At 44.4% G+C, this 21,668-nt stretch overlaps 1 protein-coding gene across 1 annotated transcript in view; it reads right to left on the reverse strand.

Annotated features, from left to right (window-relative positions):
* The window catches only part of LOC126195482 (uncharacterized), a 362,622-nt gene extending 360,786 nt beyond the window's left edge, over positions 1–1,836 (reverse strand). The window contains exon 1 of the mRNA XM_049934111.1: positions 1,638–1,836. Within this exon, the coding sequence (XP_049790068.1) occupies positions 1,638–1,836 (199 nt within the window). The remainder of the gene's footprint in view (positions 1–1,637) is intronic.
* Between the last annotated feature and the right edge of the window lie 19,832 nt (positions 1,837–21,668).

The following is a 21,668-nucleotide window of genomic DNA, read 5'->3' on the forward strand; positions in this document are numbered from 1 at the left end:
GCACAATCCAACGTTATTTTAAATCGAAAACTGTGATTAATATCATGTGGATACTCTTTCTCACGAAAAGTAAATAATAAGCGTATCTAGGGGCCGACGCGTTACTTACCCAGTCACGTGACTTTCAGTGTGTGACAGTACCAGTGAAAGAGTCCAGATCTAGAGACAGGAGATAACTAGCGCCCCCAGTAAGCTCGGGAGAAACCGCGGATGCGCTCACTTTTTACGAACATCGTTGTCGACATTCCCCACACGTTGAAACGTGGATGAAGTTATAAGGAAGTGAAATTTCCTACGTTCATTCCGCCAGTACACTACAAAAACATGTTTTTTTGGGTTGCCACTTGTTACCACAGTACACCACAAAAACACGTTTGAAACATGCTAAGCCTGGTACAGTCTGAACGATTCGAAACAAGATAGTCTTGAGGTACGATGTCTTCGATTAAATGCACGACACAGTAGCAGAATCACAAGGAACAATAACGTCGAACCTTAAGTCTTCCATATTCGATTGCGAATTGCGAGCTGCGACTGTTTATGATGTAAAACACAAACGAAAACAAATACATGTGTCAATAACTTTTTTTTTATTCTACGATGTGTTTGGAGGGTGTAAACTCCTCATCTTCGCCTCACACTAGATTCTCTGTCTCTCTCTCTCTCTCTCTCTCTCTCTCTTTTAGGTTTGCCACTTGTTATCATATTATTATGGCACTGGAGTCATATTACAAACAATGCCAGAACTACTTACAAGGTGTTCCACCGGAAAGAACAGAGGGTGGTCTACGACTTTTGCGTGACCTCCAGACTGTTTGTGATTTTGTTTCGTCTTTTTCTGCCATATCAGTGAAAGAGTCCGGATCTAGAGACAGGAGATGACTAGCGCCCCCAGTAAGCTAGGGAAAAACCGCGGATGCGCTCCCTTTTTACGAACATCGTTGTTGACATTCCCCACAAGTTGAAACGTGGATGAAGTTATAAGGAAGTGAAATTCCCTACGTTCATTCCGCCAGTACACTACAAAAACATGTTTTTTTGGGTTGCCACTTGTTATCATAGTATGGTACTGGAGTCATATCATAAACAATGCCAGAGCTACTTACAACTTATTCCACCGGAAAGATCAGAGGGTGGTCTACGACTTTTGCGTGACATCCAGACTGTTCGTGTTTTGTTTCGTGGTTTTCTGCCTTATATTTACGACGATCCACATCGTAAATTTTACTGGAACATCTATTAAGTATCTTTGGTATTGTAAATAATCTATGACTTCGGTGCACTAATACTATAATGAGTGATACGCGGTAACTTATTTGTTGCGAAATGACCGTTAGAGGGACAATTTACTACAGCTGAGAAAAGGAGTAATAATTTAATGCACTGTCCCACCGAAGGTAGTGGGTGTAAACTCTCGAGACGTGTTATGAATGAAAATAAAAGCTGTTTTAATGTTTCATTTCTAACAACATCGAAGCGTAAAAAGAAGACGTAGTTTCAGGTTTGTTGACAGAGAATTCGCGGTGCGACGTGCGAGGCCACGACTGGAGACTTGGATGGAAGCTGTGAGTCTACTACGCAGACGCACGCTCTGGAACAACAACAACAACAACAACACAGTGCGTCGCCGTACTCACGTGCAGAAGGGGACGCGATTCCCGACAGCAACCTCTGGGCGGGCACGTGGCGGTCTGGCAGAGGACGCGGAGAGTTCGCACGTGGCAGCGGACACACAAACAACGGCGGCAGCGGCAGGTAGAGTGACAGACAGACAGACGAGAGCGAAAGCACAGCACAGGTGGTGTCGCCGGCTCGGAAGACGCGGTGCGACTGCATACAGGGCCGGCCGCTGCGCCGCGCCGCGCCGAAACGTGTCCCCCCTCCCCGCCCCTCGCGAACCCCCCCCCCCCCACCCACTGACCCACCTACTCCTACTCCTGCTCCTGCTCCTACTCCTCCTGCTGCTACAACTCGTGCCACCCCCACTACCGCGCCACCTTTCCCCTCGTGCTTCCCGGTCGGCGCAGAAGTCAAGGAGCAAGGCTGCAGGGCCCGCGCGGCCTACTCGGGCACAGGGGTCGGGCAGCAAGGGCCGTGGCCGCCGTCTATCCGTCTATAAGTAAGATGGCTTGCGGAACTCGACGTCCGGAGCAGTTCCCACACCTACCCATACAGATAGCGTCGGATGAGGGCGCCGTCACGACTTGAACGTCATTTGGTACCTCGGTAGGCACGATTATTAGCTTACTTCACCTCTGCCAGAAAAATAGATGTCGTGGTACCTGACCCCAGAAAGCTGTGAAAGGGTGGTTCACGAAGACATCCAAATATTTTAAATTGTTATTCTACAAGTAAAAACTAAAGGAAAAAGTTCATACAAACATAGCTCCGCAAATGTTTAGTTACGAAGTTACGGCTAGTAGAAGATTTGGCCTGAAATTTAGCAACTTCGCTAATATGAAGCCATCGCAAAACTGTAAGAGGTTAAAGTAAAGCACAATTTTCATTTATTTCTGTTGTCATTTATCTGGTGAATCTAATAAAAAACGTGTCACAGACGTGTATCTGTAGTATAATAATGCCGTGTGGCTAAGGCCTCCCGACGGGTAGACCCTGCGCCTGGTGCAAGTCTTTCGAGTTGCCGCCACTTCGACGACTTGCCTGTCGATGGGGTTGAAATGATGATTATAAGGACAACACAACATCCAGACCCTGAGCGGAGAAAATCTCTGACCCAGCTGGGAATCGAACCCGGGCCGTTAGGAATGACATTCCGTCGCGCTCAGCACTCAGCCACCAGAGGCGGACGTATCTGCAGTAGTTTTCCAGAACATCAAGGGAAGCGAAGAGGTAATTTTTGTAAAATTAATTTATTAACTACTGGCCCAATTTGTTTTTTAAATTCCAGACAACTGCACAGAGTTTTCAACAGATGTTGTAGAGAATTTAATTTTGGAAAAATGACGGTAATGACGTTAACTGAAACTGTATGAATGTGTCAGACGTTCTGCAAACTGCAACGGTTACTATGAGGTTGCACTTACATACACTGTTGTTAATATGTTCTTTCACTGAACAATACAGAAAACTAACTCGTTTCAAGGTTAGGAAACGACTGAAACAACTCACTAACGGTTGCCAACAGTGACATAAACGTTACTACATTCTTAGTGGAAAGTAAACAAATTTACTTGTATAATAATCTTTGCTTCTCTGGATGTTCTGGAAAACTACTCCAGATACACGTCTGGGACATGTTTTATTGCATTCATCAGACCAATAACAATAAAATGAATGGAGATAGTGCTTTAATTTAACCTCGTACAGTTTTGCGATGGCTGCATATTAGCGAAGGCTATATTTGAAGCAAAATCTTTTATTAGCCGTAACTCCGTAACTAAGCATTTGCGGACCTATGTTTATATGTACTTTTTCCTTTAGTTTTACTTGTAGAATAACGTATTAAAGTATTTGCCTGTCTTTGTGAATCACCCTGTATAGTACGCTGAAAATTAGTTGCGACTTTTGACAGTTCAGTAAGGAGCGAGTCGACGGAAGCGTAGTTGTCAGCGTGTGCTGAACGTGCCACCAGAGTATGATAGTTCTATCCCTACTCGGGGCTCAAGCATCCCAGTCAGCGTGAACTGCAAGCCGTGAAAACCGGCCAGTCTGCGATCTTTCTCAAACAATTTTAAAGAAACTATTTGTCAATAAACTCTGATTCTCACACATCTTACTTCATCAGCTTCATGATGAACTGCCTATCACATCACTGGTGATCATAGTTATTGCGATATTTCCATATTAGGTAAAGCACTGTAAGAAACTCTCAAAATTTGCAGTGGGAAATGAGGGTTGCATTTGGGTTTGGTGCATGTTACGTCATATGTTGCTGAGTCGTGAAATGTAGATAACATATTAAATTATTCCTTAAACTTTGAAGGATATCTCTGTCTCCAGTCTGGAGAAAATGGAACGTGTCTATGTAAAGAGCGCTTTGTCATGAGCGCAAGCGCCAGTGACGAAGCCATAAAGAAGTACTCATAAATTTATGTTCAAAGGGCGTTCAAAAAGGTTTGCACATGCGTCTCTAATTTTTTTATATTTTGCAGGAGGAGAATGAAATTTTTTGTGAACATTTAGCTATACATTGAGCCTACTCAATGTAGCCTACATTAGTTGTGACGCATCTGGCCCAACGTTCTTTCCATGATGTAAATGCACTGTGGTAAAATTCTGGGAATTGATTTTTACACCATCTCTTGACACAGGAAATGTCTTTCTCACTAACAAATGTCTTACCTCGCAGGTGGGCCTTCAGACGACCAAAGAAGTAAAAATCAGGCGGAGCCAAGTCCGGACTGTAGAGAGGATGACGAACAATTTTCCAACCCATTTTCCTGATTTCCTCCCGCGTAATAATGGCTTTATGGGGTTTGGCATTGTCATGGTGAAGTGTGATGAGCTGACCATGAAGCTGTGGTCTGTGGGTCTTGATTGCACGTCGCAGTTGTCGTGTTGTCACACATCTGTCATTTTGGGTGATTTGATCAATTTATTCACATAACTTACTGCCGACGATGGTCCACCGCATCGTGGATTGTCCAGTAGAGAGAAATTACCTTCTTTAAACCTCTGCAACCACCGCTGGATACTGCTGCGATCCACTGTGTACTCCCCATAAACAGGGAGCAACTTCCTGTGAATCGATGTGGCAGAGTAATCGCCGGTCTTGAAGAGGAACTCCATCACTAACCGTTGTCGCAACCTGACATCTACTTCACGGTCCATTATGGCTCACCTGTAAATAAGAGAAAATACTTTTATGTACCAACTTATAGCCAAATGTTCCAAGTATGTTCACAAAAATTTCATTCTCCTCCTGCAAAAAATAAAAAAGTTAGGGACGACTGTGCAAAACTTTTTGAACGTCCTTTGTGTATAGAGAACAACAGTGGTTCTATCACACTTCCTTTGGGCACTCCTGACGATGTCTCTGATGAACACTCGCCGTCGAGGACAACATTCTGGGTTCTATTATTATGCTTACTTTTGTTAAAGGCTAAAGGTTTTCTGTCGAAAGACTGGGTCGTGGCACTGCATAGTGTACACAAATGGACATAAATAGTTTGCCTTCAAGGGTATTATATAATTATGGCGTCAATCATACTGCGTTCTTCATTTCACACACATTGTCTGAGGGCTAAAACGTATGCAGTTATTGTGACTTTGGAGGGCTTGCACAATCTGCGCCTTGCCTGGATAGTCGTGTAGTTCATTCTCCAAAATTGTTCTCACTGACTGACTGCCGACACCAAGCTCTGTGACGTACCATCTAGCTGATTTTCACAGACTCCCTTGTAAAGCTTCATGCACAAGATCAATATCCTCTTGAGTCCTGCGCCACTTTTACACTTCGTCTGTTCTCTTTGTGGTGTTGCAATGGCTTCGAAGTTCCTCGTCCAAAGATTCATAGCATTGGAACATAGCACAGGATCCACTACGGTAAATTAAATTCTAACAGAAGGGCGTTGAGTTCCAACAAATCTATCCGAGTTTTTTAGTACCGTTTCGCCCCAAATTTAAATCCATTCTTGAAGCTCTCTTTTATTCCTGTCATTACTTCGTCGATATATAGATTGAACAGCAGGGCATGCCTGTCTCACGTTTTTAATCCGACCACCTCGTTCTTGGACTTCCAGGCTTATTTTGTCCTCTTGCTTTTTGTACATGTTGCATATTACCTGTATTTCTCTTCAGCTACTTGTCTGAGAATTTAGAACATTTCACAGTGTCGAAATCTTTTTCCTGGTCTACAAATTCTATGAACGTGTTTTGATTTTTCTTCATTCTTGTTTCCATTACTGGCGGCGTTACGAGGTTGTAAAAAAAGGAAGGATCCGCCAGCACACGCGCAGGCAAAATTGCGGTCGTAACGGTGAGTTGGCCAACGTGAAAGTTCACGACGGAAATGCAAAAACCGCTCTGTGTACGGGACTGTCAGAGTGTCAGCAGTCTGACCACGTCCAAGAGAGCAAGATAGAGACTGCCTCCTGTTACGGACGTCACTGCTCACAGAGTTTGCTGCATACGAGTTTTTTGATTTCTGAACTCGTAAAAAAATGAAAATTGGCTTGGAGAGGAAAAATTATCGTCGAATCAATTTAACTGACTTCTGAAGTGTTTAATTCCTTTGGACCAGATTTATTTTCTAAGCGAATAAAAGGGTTGGAAACATGGTCAACCAAATGCTTTGATTTCAATTGAGATAATATTAAACATTATTTCTATACTAGCAAAAACTATTATTTACTATGAATGTTATCGAGCTCACCAATCAGTTCCCAGATATATCATTAAAGGTCATATACAGTACAACAGTAACATCAGGAGCGTAAATTTGTAACCTCCCCCTCACTTATCGACCTTAATGACAGTGAAAAATTAAACCGCGTGTACCTAATGGAAATTTGGGAAAGCAATCGTCACCGAAGTTAATCTGTCGGTAAAGAGGGAGGAAAGGGTTACATCTAAATGAAAGGAAAAATGCAAATGAAACTGGTGGAAATTAATTTTGAAAAGGGGTAAAGAAAATAAAGAAAGTAAATGTGCGGCCGTTACGTTAACAATTAACCAGCGGTAATTAGATATTTGAGATTTGGGGGAAATTACGGTCGCCAATCCTAAGGACAATTACTATAGTAACTGAAAAAGAAAGGTTATTACACATATAATTAGCACTAGAAGCGTGGCAACTGAAGGTTGACACGTGTAGTGTGAAAACTGAAAGTTTGTCAGAAGTAATAAATTTCGCTACACTCTGACTTAACTTAGCAAAAGAATTAATAAAACCGGAAAATCGAAAGTTAATTTAGTGACTGAAGTTAATAGTGAGCTTTCTTTCTGAAGCACATCGAAATTCAGTAAAATACGGTTAGTCTTGGACTACCTCAACAATCATTTCAAAAGCAACTTGACTCTACGCAATTTAGAAATAAGAGATTTAACTTTGAACTTGAATTAAATGATTCTGAACAATTAACAATAGTAAAATTTTGTACGTACCAAGCTGAGCTGCAGTCACAGGTAAGCTAAAATACTGTAACAAAACTCGCACTCTTAATTTGTGCTTGTGTAATCTAAATATTGTAGCCAACTATGAATACTTCAACTGAACTTTGAAATTAAAGCAGTGAAATCGAATTATAATGCTTTAATGCTGGCGTTTGAATTTCAACGACACTCGGGTTCATTTCGGAAAAGGAAGGGACCCTGCTTGGCAATGCAATTGGGACAATGAGCAACAAAGGTTCATGCTACGTTGCTGTAATTTCGTGATTTGAACAGTTTGAAAAGCTGAGGTCTGCCATACAGTTCTGAAACTTTACGTGCTTTTAGTCTTCCTTGTTGGTTGATTGAAGGTTTGAAGTCGCCGATCGAGGAGGTGGCGACAGTCACTCATTGTCGGCCGTCGCCGTTGCAGAAGCTGGATGCTGGCGCGCCTTCTTCTCGACACGGTCACCAGGGGAAACGGGCTCTTGATGTGTGCCAGCTAATGCTTCCCGTCCGCGACACCGTGCTAGAAACTACCATAGCCAGTCGATCGCAATTACATGCTGCCAAACCCCGAAAGCCCAGCAACTTGCGGGAGCGTCACACAACACACCTGCTCAATCGCACTACTCCAACCAGACTCTCTCTTGCTGCCCGCGCAGAGTTAACACTACCAAAGATCCTACACACTTCCGTTCTTCACACGACCTATCGATGTATTCGTTCGATAGCATATTTACGAAACAAACCAATTATACATCGACATAAATGCATATATATATATATATATATATATATATATATATATATATATATATATTAAAACAATTACAATATATAAAGACACATAAATGTTATATCTTCAGGTAACAAAATAAGGAAAAAATCATGGTACAATAGATGGAAATAGGAGGATATGCATTTCCGGCGTTACAAATTGACTCTCCACGACTTTTGTGTGTGTGTGTGTGTGTGTGTGTGTGTGTGTGTGTGTGTGTGTAATTTGTTGGAGAGCGGAGACCAGCTGTCGTGCATTAGTTTAGCTGCATATGCAGAATCTCCCTAACGGTTAGGGTCAAAAATCAACGTACACTGAGGTGACTAAAGTCATATCATAGCGATGTCAACTTATACAGATTGCCGTAGTATCGCACACACAAGATATAAATTGCAGTGTATTGGCGGTGCTGCCGTTTGTACACAGATGATTCATGTGAAAACGTTTCCGACATTATTCTGGCCGCCTGATGGGAATTAACAGACGTTGAAAGGGGAGTGGTAGATGTAGCTTGACATTTCGAAAATCATTGGGGAATTCAATATACCGAGAGCCACAGTGTCAACTGTGGAGCGAGAATGCCGAATTTCAAGCATGACCTCTCACCACGGACAACCCGGTGGCCGACGGCCTTCACTTAACGACGGAGAGCAGCGGCGTGGCGTAGAGTTGTCAGTACTAACAGACATCCAACACTGCGTGAAATAACCGCAGAAATAAATGTTGGACGTACGACGAACGTATCCGCTGGGACAGTGCTACGAATTGTGGTGTTAGTAGGCTATGACAGCAAACGACCGACGCGAGTGCCTTTGCTAACAGCACAACATCGCCTGCAGGGTCTCTGCTAGGTTCGTTACCTTATCGGTTGGACCCTAGACAACTGTAAAACCGTGGCCTGAACAGATGACTCCCAATTTCAGTTGGTAAGAGCTGATGGCAGGGTTTGAGTGTGGCGTACCCCCAAGAAGTCATGGACTCAAGTTGTCAACAAGTCACTGTGCAAGCTGATGGTGGCTCCATAGTGGTGTGGGCTATGTTTACGTGGAATTTACAGTGTCTTCTCGTCCAACTGAACCGATTATTGACAGTAAATGGTTATATTCGGCTACTTGGGGACCCCCTGCAGCCATTCATGGACTTCATGTTCTAAAAACAACTATGGAATTTTGTAGATGACAGTGCGCCCCGTCACCGGGCCACGCCTGTTTGCCATTGGTTTGCAGAACATTCTGGACGATTCGAGCGAATGATTTGGCCACCCAGAACGCCCGACATGAATCCCATCGAACATTTATGGCAAATAATCAAGAGGTCGGTTTCAGCACAAATTCCTGAACCGGCAGCACTTTCGTAATTATGGACTGCTATAAAGGATGCATGGCTCAGTATTTCTGCTGGGGACTTTCAACGACTTGTCGATTCCTTGCCACGTTGAGACCGTGCCACACCGGACAAAAGGAGATCCGGCTCGGTATTAGGAGGTATCCCGTGTGTTTTGTTACCTTAGAGCATAGTTGAAGTTACTGAGTACGCATGAGGCAAGGAAATAATGATCGGAAATTTATATATATATATTTTTTTATTACCATAAACAACTTAATAGCAACGAACAGCGACAATTGAAGCTCATAGAAAGTGTTTAAATTGAAGCAAGTGTCGATGCATGTATTGCAACGAAGTGTACAAGTTTGTTACACTCTCTCAAAAATATCTGTTGTGCACTGCATGGTGGAGTATACATCGTACCATTATTCTCGGTTTTCTTTCCTTTTTTTCTTTGCCTACTGAGCGAGGGAAAAACGAATATCTTTATGGCTCTGTTTTCTGCTAATCTCTCTTATTTTATTCCCATTTTACGTGAGATAAACCAGTACGTTATTGGCAGCACAGTGGTAGCACAACCGTCTTCGAAACAGGCTCTTCTGAATTTACCGACCTGGCTTTCCATTATACACTCCTGGAAATGGAAAAAAGAACACATTGACACCGGTGTGTCAGACCCACCATACTTGCTCCGGACACTGCGAGAGGGCTGTACAAGCAATGATCACACGCACGGCACAGCGGACACACCAGGAACCGCGGTGTTGGCCGTCGAATGGCGCTAGCTGCGCAGCATTTGTGCACCGCCGCCGTCAGTGTCAGCCAGTTTGCCGTGGCATACGGAGCTCCATCGCAGTCTTTAACACTGGTAGCATGCCGCGACAGCGTGGACGTGAACCGTATGTGCAGTTGACGGACTTTGAGCGAGGGCGTATAGTGGGCATGCGGGAGGCCGGGTGGACGTACCGCCGAATTGCTCAACACGTGGGGCGTGAGGTCTCCACAGTACATCGATGTTGTCGCCAGTGGTCGGCGGAAGGTGCACGTGCCCGTCGACCTGGGACCGGACCGCAGCGACGCACGGATGCACGCCAAGACCGTAGGATCCTACGCAGTGCCGTAGGGGACCGCACCGCCACTTCCCAGCAAATTAGGGACACTGTTGCTCCTGGGGTATCGGCGAGGACCATTCGCAACCGTCTCCATGAAGCTGGGCTACGGTCCCGCACACCGTTAGGCCGTCTTCCGCTCACGCCCCAACATCGTGCAGCCCGCCTCCAGTGGTGTCGCGACAGGCGTGAATGGAGGGACGAATGGAGACGTGTCGTCTTCAGCGATGAGAGTCGCTTCTGCCTTGGTGCCAATGATGGTCGTATGCGTGTTTGGCGCCGTGCAGGTGAGCGCCACAATCAGGACTGCATACGACCGAGGCACACAGGGCCAACACCCGGCATCATGGTGTGGGGAGCGACCTCCTACACTGGCCGTACACCACTGGTGATCGTCGAGGGGACACTGAATAGTGCACGGTACATCCAAACCGTCATCGAACCCATCGTTCTACCATTCCTAGACCGGCAAGGGAACTTGCTGTTCCAACAGGACAATGCACGTCCGCATGTATCCCGTGCCACCCAACGTGCTCTAGAAGGTGTAAGTCAACTACCCTGTCCAGCAAGATCTCCGGATCTGTCCCCCATTGAGCATGTTTGGGACTGGATGAAGCGTCGTCTCACGCGGTCTGCACGTCCAGCACGAACGCTGGTCCAACTGAGGCGCCAGGTGGAAATGGCATGGCAAGCCGTTCCACAGGACTACATCCAGCATCTCTACGATCGTCTCCATGGGAGAATAGCAGCCTGCATTGCTGCGAAAGGTGGATATACACTGTACTAGTGCCGACATTGTGCATGCTCTGTTGCCTGTGTCTATGTGCCTGTGGTTCTGTCAGTGTGATCATGTGATGTATCTGACCCCAGGAATGTGTCAATAAAGTTTCCCCTTCCTGGGACAATGAATTCACGGTGTTCTTATTTCAATTTCCAGGAGTGTATATTCTTATGGGCTACAACAACCTGTTACGTTTCTAACATCGCGTCTCAGCATTCTTTGGATGTCTGTTGTCGAGCTTACTTGATGAGGACTCCAAACACTGGAACAGTATTCTAGAACTGGCGCGTTGCACCCTGTTTCTTTTACTGATGCAGCATGCTTATACCCGTCGAAAAAAACTAAGCCTTCAGTTTGCTTTCCCTAATGCTTCATGTTTATTTCATTTCATATCGCATTTTAGTTGTTGTCGTTGTTGTTGTTGTTGTTTGAATTTCAAGTCTGAAGACTGGTTTGATGTAGCTCTGTACGCTAGTATGTCTTCTGCTAACCTTTTTGGCTCTGCATAACCTCCTCAACCTACATCCTTCGGAACTTGCTTACTGTATTGACGTCAAATTCTCCCTCTACACTTTCCACGTAACCACCCTCCCTTCCATTACCAAATTGACAATTCCTTGATGCCTCAAAATGTGTCCTATTAACTGATCCAATCTTTTAGCCAAGGTGTGCCATAAACAGATTTTTCCCCAATTCGATTCAGTACTTCCTCGTTTGTTATTCTAACTACCTATATAATCATCAGCTTTCTTCTGTAGCACCACATTTCTTGCCTGAATTGCCTCTCGTCCTTGTTTCACTACTATACAAGGCTACAATCCAGACAAATACCTCCATAAAAGACTTCCTAAACCTTAAACTTATTATTTGTTTATTTATTCTTCACAATACAGCCTGTTATCTGAAAAACTAAAATAGGCCATACAAATAACTTTTTCTTCTATATTAATAACTTTATATATTAAATGTTTACCTGATAATTAATTTTTTATTCTACAACTACTTTTACAACTACAAAACTACGATAAAACCCTTAACTATTAATACTACTGTTAGCACTACAGAATCTATCCTGTTCCTTTTAAAATTATTTTGTTGCATTTAAGATGGAAATTGTTGTTTGCGCTACTGGATCTGCCCTCATACTACCGCAGTCAATTGCAGTCATCTGCTGGATTCCTTGGGCGTCGAGCAGCACTTCAGTAAGCGAAGTTCCACTACAACGAGCAGTTCCATTACTCACTGTTACGTCTCGGAGTCCACACTTCCATGATAACTTTCACCGACGCAGTGTAATATTCTCGAGAAGCAATTTCATTCGTTGGTCGTCTCTCCTCAGTGCTGCTTTCGGATCCAACATCCGCAACTTCGTAGAGCGCGCATTCCCACAATGTGTGTTCTGCCCCACACTGCCGAAGGCGCAGCTATCATTGATCTGTCTTTTTATTTTCTATAGATTCGTGTCATAAGGGCCATGACAGTTCAGTTAATTTTTTAGTCCATGCGACTTATTAATAAGTCTCACTTTTAGTCTCCCATTGATGTTAGGGGAGAAGTTCTTATGTTCTCCTGCCTGTGCCTGAAGTGTCCTATTCATTTTGCCAGAGCTGTAATACGCTACCTTTTACTAACTTCCTCTTACTGGCCTCACTTTCAACCATCCTTCGTACTTCGGTTTCATGGCGTTTCTGTAACCAGTAAAGGGCCCTCGTTATCCTATTTCCAAGTCCATTGAGGATATTCCTCGATACACTAACAAGGTATCATTCAGGGTAGTGCAGCAGGTGCCCGTAGCACTCCTCGCTGAATTCTTCTCACTAATGGACAGGTGTTGACACATGTGAAAATTACCGAACTATCAGTTTAATAAGTCACAGCTGCAAAATACTAACGCGAATTCTTTACAGACGAATGGAAAAACTGGTAGAAGCGGACCTCGGGGAAGATCAGTTTGGATTCCGTAGAAATGTTGGAACACGTGAGGCAATACTAACCTTACGACTTATCTTAGAAGAAAGATTAAGAAAAGGCAAACCTACGTTTCTAGCACTTGTAGACTTAGAGAAAGCTTTTGACAACGTTAACTGGAATACTCTCTTTCAAATTCTGAAGGTGGCAGGGGTAAAATACAGGGAGCGAAAGGCTATTTACAATTTGTACAGAAACCAGATGGCAGTTATAAGAGTCGAGGGGCATGAAAGGGAAGCAGTGGTTGGGAAAGGAGTGAGACAGGGTTGTAGCCTCCCCCCATTGTTATTCAATCTGTATATTGAGCAAGCAGTAAAGGAAACAAAAGAAAAATTCGGAGTAGGTATTAAAATTCATGGAGAAGAAGTAAAAACTTTGAGGTTCGCCGATGACATTGTAATTCTGTCAGAGACAGCAAAGGACTTGGAAGAGCAGTTGAAAGGAATGGACAGGTTCTTGAAAGGAGGATATAAGATGAACATCAAGCAAAACGAGGATAATGGAATGTAGTCAAATTAAATCGGGTGATGCTGAGGGGATTATATTAGGAAATGAGACACTTAAAGTAGTAAAGGAGTTTTGCTATTTAGGGAGTAAAATAACTGATGATGGTCGAAGTAGAGAGGATATAAAATGTAGACTGGCAATGGCAAGGAAATCGTTTCTGAAGAAGAGAAATTTGTTAACATCGAGTATAGATTTAAGTGTCAGGAAGTCGTTTCTGAAAGTATTTGTATGGATTGTAGCCATGTATGGATGTGAAACACGGACGATAACCAGTTTGGACAAGAAGAGAATAGAAGCTTTCGAAATGTGGTGCTACAGAAGAATGCTGAAGATAAGGTGGGTAGATCACGTAACTAATGAGGAAGTATTGAATAGGATTGGGGAGAAGAGAAGTTTGTGGCACAACTTGACTAGAAGAAGGGATCGGTTGGTAGGACATGTTTTGAGGCATCAAGGGATCACAAATTTAGCATTGGAGGGCAGCGTGGAGGGTAAAAATGGTAGAGGGAGACCAAGAGATGAATACACTAAGCAGATTCAGAAGGGTGTAGGTTGCAGTAGGTACTGAGAGATGAAGAAGCTTGCACAGGATAGAGTAGCATGGAGAGCTGCATCAAACCAGTCTCAGGACTGAAGACCACAACAGCAACAACAACAATGGAGCCGGCTTCGCTAGATGCAATTCAAATGGTTCAAATGGCTCTGAGCACTATGGGACTCAACTGCTGAGGTCATTAGTCCCCTAGAACTTAGAACTAGTTAAACCTAACTAACCTAATGACATCACAAACATCCATGCCCGAGGCAGGATTCGAACCTGCGACCGTAGCGGTCTTGCGGTTCCAGACTGCAGCGCCTTTAACCGCACGGCCACTTCGGCCGGCGCTAGATGCAATCTGTTAGCCCAAACGCTCGCACCACATCCTACGACTGATGCCAATACAGATTGGTGGTATGCTGTGATTGTTTTCAAGGGAAATCGGAATAATTGTGTGTTTGCAACGGCTATAATTTTATCCATCACGTTTGTACCTTGTCTGCCTGATTTCTCTACATTAGATGCAAAGTTAAGACGTTCGTTCGGAAATACATCTAGCTTATATAGTATGGGCTCCAGTGCTACAACCGAAAGCTCTATACGACACACAGGTTCTTGCAGAAATCTTGTTACTGCGCTTCTTCTAATAGTTACATTAATTTATTTTATTTTAGGGTTTCTTTCCAGTTCCGTATCAAGGAGGTACGTAATTTTTTGAGGTGCTAGTGACGATTCGGCACTTCGACACCAACCTTCAAATTCATGGAGCGCCACGTTACATTTGTCCTCCATAATTCTCCTGGAGTCACCGCTTACAATGAACAGCACGCGATGCCTCCGCGTCCAATCCAACGATTTGGGAATTACAAACAATCCGGTTGGAGCAACATCCGCAACTGAGCATTATACCAGAGGTTGAAAATACCGCTTCAGTTGAAAAGTTCTTTTATTATGGGATGACCGGTTTCGGGCTCTTATAAGCCCATCTTCAGGTGTCGTAACTTGGTGCAGTAGCCCCAGAGCGTTGCGGTAGACGTGTACTAGGGGCAGTGTGCTACCTTAGCGCTCGTAGGCAGAGACTGAAGATGGGCTTATAAGAGCCAGAAACCGGTCGCGTCATAATGAAAGAACTTTTCAACTGAAGCGGTATTTTCAACCTCTGATTTGGGAATTGTCTGCAACTCATTTCTGACCATCAGCAAATAATGTACCGAACACCCATCGTGTTCCCAGAATGAAATTTTCACTATGCAGCGGAGTGTGCGCTGATATGAAACTTCCTGGCAGATTAAAACTGTGTGCCCGACCGAGACTCGAACTCGGGACCTTTGCCTTTCACGGGCAAGTGCTCTACCATCTGAGCTACCGAAGCACGACTCACGCCCGGTACTCACAGCTTTACCTCTGCCAGTATCTCGTCTCCTACCTTCCAAACTTTACAGAAGCTCTCCTGCGAACCTTGCAGAACTAGCACTCCTGAAAGGAAGGACATAGCGGAGACAGGGCTTAGCCACAGCCTGGGGGATGTTTCCAAAATGAGATTTTCACTCTGCAGATTTTCACTCTGCAGATTTTCACTCTGCAGATTTTCACTCTGGCTGAAGTAAAGCTGTGAGTACCGGGCGTGAGTCGTGCTTCGGTAGCTCAGATGGTAGAGCACTTGCCCGCGAAAAGCAAAGGTCCCGAGTTCGAGTCTGGGTCGGGCACACAGTTTTAATCTGCCACAAGGTTTCATCCATCGTGTTGATACCACATTCTGTTCCTTGTTCCTAAAGGTATTTCTTCCATTAACAGACCTAATGTTTCTTGCAGGAATGTGTTGTACTTCCCGTCATTAAGATTTCCTTCGATGAAATAGGGGCCTATAATTCTGTCCTCCAGAATCCCACACCACTCATTCACCGATTACAGTTTTTGGTGTGCAACTTTCCGCAGCCAACACGGATTTTCAGTTGCCCAATAAAGCTTGTTATACAAATTAACATTTCCATCGTTCGTAAATGTAGCCTCGTCAGTAAATAAAATAAAATTAATAAATGTGTCATAACTCTGAATCTGAAGTTGAGCCCATAGGCAGAATTCTATGCGACACATAAAATCCGTACCAGTTAATTCTTGGTGGATAGTAAGGACGATATTTATGGTGAGGCAGAACACGAAAAACACTACTCTGGTTCACGCCAGATTCCCTTGTGATTTGACGCGAACTGACATAAGGATCTATAACCACAGTGGCAAGAAACCAATTTCCGTTACCTCATCAATAATATCCCTTTGCCGGATATGTGTCCGACGCGTTAAGGATCAATTTGTTCTCAATTAATCATACACATATTTCAATGTACGAGGTGTAAGGTGAGTCTTTCAGCGTGAATGTCTCTATTTCTCACTGAATTTCGTTGGCGTTCTCCGTAAATGAGAAGCATATTGACTTATTCTTCGAAGGAATACATCATTCGCATTCGCTTGATTCGACGATACTAGTCTAACAGTTCTTAGATGTGTTGTACTGCGAAACCGTCGAATGGTGTTTATATGCCGATGGCACGTTAGTTGGATACGCCGTATTCTATTTGCACGAAATGTTGTTTTTGTTGTTGTTGTTGTCGTGCTATTCAGTCAAAAGACTCGTTTGATGCAGCTCTACATGCTACTCTATCCTCTGCAAGCTTCTGCATCTCTAAGTAACTACTGCAACCTACGTCCTTCTGAATCTGCTTATTGTATTCATCTCTTGGCCTTCCTCTATGATTTTTAACTTCTACGCTGCCCTCCAATACTAAACAGGTGATCCCTTGATGCCTCAGAACATGTCCTACCACAAGATTCCTTCTTATAGTCAAGTTGTGCCGCAAATTCCTCTTCTCCCCAATTCTGTTCAGGATTTCCTGATTAGTTACATGATCTACCCATCTAATCTTCAGCAATCTTCTGTAGCACAACATTTCGAACGCTTCTATTCTCTTCTCGTCCAAAGGATTTATCGTTCGTGTTTCATTTAGATACGTGGCTACATTCCATACAAATACTTTCGGAAAAGACTTCCTGACACTTAAGTCTATACTTGATGTTAACAAATTTCTCTTCTTCAGAAACGCTTTCTTTTCCACTGCTAGTCTACATTTTATAACCTCTCTCATTCGACCATCATCAGTTATTTTGCTCCCCAAATCGCAAAAGCCATCTTTTACTTTGAGTGTCTCATTACCTAATCTAATTCGCTCCGTATCACCCGATTTAATTCGACTACATTCCATTATCCTCGTTTTGCTTTTGTTGACGCTCATCTTATATCCTCCTTTCAAGACACTGTCCATTCCGTTCAGCTGCTCTTCCAGGTCCTTTGCTGTCTCTGACAGAATTACAGTGTCATCGGCAAACTTCAAAGTTTTTATTTCTACTCCATGGATTTTAATTCCTAATCGAAGTTTTCTTTTGTTTCCTTTACTGCTTGCTCAATATACAGATTGAACAACATTAGGGAGAGGCTACAATCCTGTCTGACTCCCTTCCCAATCCCTGCTTCCCTTTCATGGACCTCACTTCTTACAATCTTACAACTGCCATCTGGCTTCTGTACAAATTTTAAATAGCCTTTCGCTCCCTGTATTTGACACCTGCCACCTTCAAAATTTGAAAGAGAGTTTTCCAGTCAACTTTGTCAAATGTTTTCTCTAAGTCTATAGATGCTAGAAACGTAGGTTTACCTTTCCTTATCCTATCTTCTAAGATAAGTCGAAGGGTCATATTACCTCACGTGTTCCAACATTTCTACGGAATCCAAACTGATCCTTCTCGAGGTCGGCTTCTACAAGTTTTTCCATTCGCCTGTAGAGAATTCGTGATAGTATTTTGCAGCCATGACTTATTAAATTGATAGTCGCGTAATTTTCACACCTGTCAACACCTGCTTTCTTTGGGATTGGAATTATTATATTTTTCTTGAAGTCTGACGGTATTTCGCCTGTCTCATACATCTTTCTCACCAGATGTAGAGTTTTGTCAGGGCTGACTCTCCCAAGGCTATCAGTAGCTATAATGGAATGTTGTCTGCTCCCAGGGCCTTGTTTCGACTTAGGTCTTCAAGTGCTTTGTCAGTTCTTCTCGCAGTATCGTATCTCCCATCTCATCTTCATCTACGTCCTCTTCCATTACCATATTGCCCTCAAGTACATTGCTCAGTGCACACTCCGCTGCAGAGTGAAAATCTCATTCTAGATAGCTGGACAAATTCAACGTGAATTGACGAGCAGACGAAAGTGTTCCGATAACGATGAGCACGTATATGTTGCATGACAATGTTGTGGCACTGTTGCATGATTTTGTAGCCAGTCACTAACTGAAGCTACCAGTAAAGGCAGATAAACTGTGCTTTGCCACATGTTGTTGTATTGTATGTCCGTGGAGTTCCAGACAATTACAGTAGCACATATTGATATTTCATGTTGTTCTCTTCAGTTACTAAATTTCAAGTCTATACGTGTCTCGTGATATAGTACAGTGTACAGTCACTGCATGAACTCTGTAAAGTGGAAACGATATGAAATGCCAATGCATTAAGTCAGCCGCAGATTGTTGATATTTGTTATGCACTAATTACCAATTTTCTTGAAAAGAGCTTACAAGATGAATATCAACAAAGATAAAACCAGGAGAACGCAGTGCATTCGAATCACATGAGAGGATTCTGTGGGAATTAGTCCAGGAAAAGAGAGATAAAAGTAGTAAATGAGTGGCTATTTTGGCAGCAAATTTCTGGTAATGACCGAAGTAGAGGGAATGTAAAATACTGCCTCACAGCAGGAAGATAAGCTGAAACATGGACGATAAGGAGTTTGGACACAGAGAGAATAGAAGCTTTAGAAATGAGATGCCACAGAAGAACGCTGTTGTTTGAAAGGTACATCGAATAATTATTGTGGAAATACTGAACGGAAATGGGGAAAAAGATATATATGGCTCGATTTGACTAAAAGAAGTCATCAATTGATTGAACACGTATCTAGGTATCAATATTAGTCTATTTGGTGACGAAGCGAAGTGTGGGGGGATAAAAGTTGTAAGGGAGAAGCACGAATAGAATAAAGTAAGCAGGTTCAAGTGAATGAAGGTTGCAGTAGTGACTGATACGTGGAGAGGTTTGCAATGGATAGACTAGTGTGAAGAGCTGCATCATACCAGCCTTGAGACTCCAGATCACAACAACAGTCACGACGACGACAACGGCGACGGCGACGACGACAATACTTTCTTTTCTTTATTGGGAAGGGCCCCTGCGGCTAACACCGGAGGATATTTTGCTTGTATTATTCAAACTAATTGTCGTGGTTTCGAAACCACGTAACAAATGGTTCAAATGGCTCTGAGCACTATGAGACTTAAGATCTGAGGTCATCAGTCCCCTAGAACATAGAACTACTTAAACCTAACTAACCTAAGGACATCACACACATTCATGCCAGAGGCAGGATTCGAACCTGCGACCGTAGCAGTCGCGCGGTTCCGGACTGAAGCCCCTAGAGCCGCTCGGCCACCGCTTCCGGCTCATAATAAATGGCACAATTAAACTAAGGAAATGAATATTGTTGTTTTGTGTACTGTAAATCTAAGTTTGCGATATAGTTTTTTGACATTCGTTACAAACGCTCAGTACGTGCGCCCTTTGTCAGCAGACACACAGATGTATAATAGTACAACTCTTCCCACACGCACACCTCAGTATGGTCAGCGGCGACATCTAGGAAGTCGACTCGACTGAGCTACTACGTTACAACAATTCTTCCAGAATATTCGCCGGTAGAATAAGGACATACACTCCTGGAAATTGAAATACGAACACCGTGAATTCATTGTCCCAGGAAGGGGAAACTTTATTGACACATTCCTGGGGTCAGATACATCACATGATCACACTGACAGAACTACAGGCACATAGACACAGGCAACAGAGCATGCACAATGTCGGCACTAGTACAGTGTATATCCACCTTTCGCAGCAATGCAGGCTGCCTATTCTCCCATGGAGACGATCGTAGAGATGCTGGATGTAGTCCTGTGGAACGGCTTGCCATGCCATTTCCACCTGGCGCCTCAGTTGGACCAGCGTTCGTGCTGGACGTGCAGACCGCGTGAGACGACGCTTCATCCAGTCCCAAACATGCTCAATGGGGGACAGATCCGGAGATCTTGCTGGCCAGGGTAGTTGACTTACACCTTCTAGAGCACGTTGGTTGGCATGGGATACATGCGGACGTGCATTGTCCTGTTGGAACAGCAAGTTCCCTTGCCGGTCTAGGAATGGTAGAACGATGGGTTCGATGACGGTTTGGATGTACCGTGCACTATTCAGTGTCCCCTCGACGATCACCAGTGGTGTACGGCCAGTGTAGGAGATCGCTCCCCACACCATGATGCCGGGTGTTGGCCCTGTGTGCCTCGGTCGTATGCAGTCCTGATTGTGGCGCTCACCTGCACGGCACCAAACACGCATACGACCATCATTGGCACCAAGGCAGAAGCGACTCTCATCGCTGAAGACGACACGTCTCCATTCGTCCCTCCATTCACGCCTGTCGCGACACCACTGGAGGCGGGCTGCACGATGTAGGGGCGTGAGCGGAAGACGGCCTAACGGGTTGCGGGACCGTAGCCCAGCTTCATGGAGACGGTTGCGAATGGTCCTCGCCGATACCCCAGGAGCAACAGTGTCCCTAATTTGCTGGGAAGTGGCGGTGCGGTCCCCTACGGCACTGCGTAGGATCCTACGGTCTTGGCGTGCATCCATGCGTCGCTGCGGTCCGGTCCCAGGTCGACGGGCAAGTGCACCTTCCGCCGACCACTGGCGACAACATCGATGTACTGTGGCGACCTCACGCCCCACGTGTTGAGCAATTCGGCGGTACGTCCACCCGGCCTCCCGCATGCCCACTATACGCCCTCGCTCAAAGTCCGTCAACTGCACATACGGTTCACGTCCACGCTGTCGCGGCATGCTACCAGTGTTAAAGACTGAGATGGAGCTCCGTATGCCACGGCAAACTGGCTGACACTGACGGCGGCGGTGCACAAATGCTGCGCAGCTAGCGCCATTCGACGGCCAACACCGCGGTTCCTGGTGTGTCCGCTGTGCCGTGCGTGTGATCATTGCTTGTACAGCCCTCTCGCAGTGTCCGGAGGAAGTATGGTGGGTCTGACACACCGGTGTCAATGTGTTCTTTTTTCCATTTCCAGGAGTGTATATTTGATCTTTAACGCACCCTACACGAAAAAAATCCCACGGTGTCCGGACCAGTGAACATGGTGGTCAGGATAAAAGTATATGTTCACTGTCCGTCTCGCGTCCAATCAATCGCTGTGGTAGCTGTTCCTGTAAAAATGTTTGACCTCTTTGTGGAAATGAGGTTGTGCAAAATCCTATTGCAGTACAGGATCCTAATTATCTTCACTCAACTGCAGTTACAGCCACACTGGAAGCGTGCTCAGTTGCGGTAGCCAAGACACTGTCTGTTCAACACAGCTTCTGTGGAATGTTCTACGCTTGGCCGTTTACATAACCAATTTACACAACCAACCGACGGCCACAATTTAGTTTACCGTCTGCGAAGAGAG

This window comes from Schistocerca nitens, chromosome 7, assembly GCF_023898315.1.
Source record: "Schistocerca nitens isolate TAMUIC-IGC-003100 chromosome 7, iqSchNite1.1, whole genome shotgun sequence".
Taxonomy (NCBI): Eukaryota; Metazoa; Arthropoda; class Insecta; order Orthoptera; family Acrididae; genus Schistocerca; species Schistocerca nitens.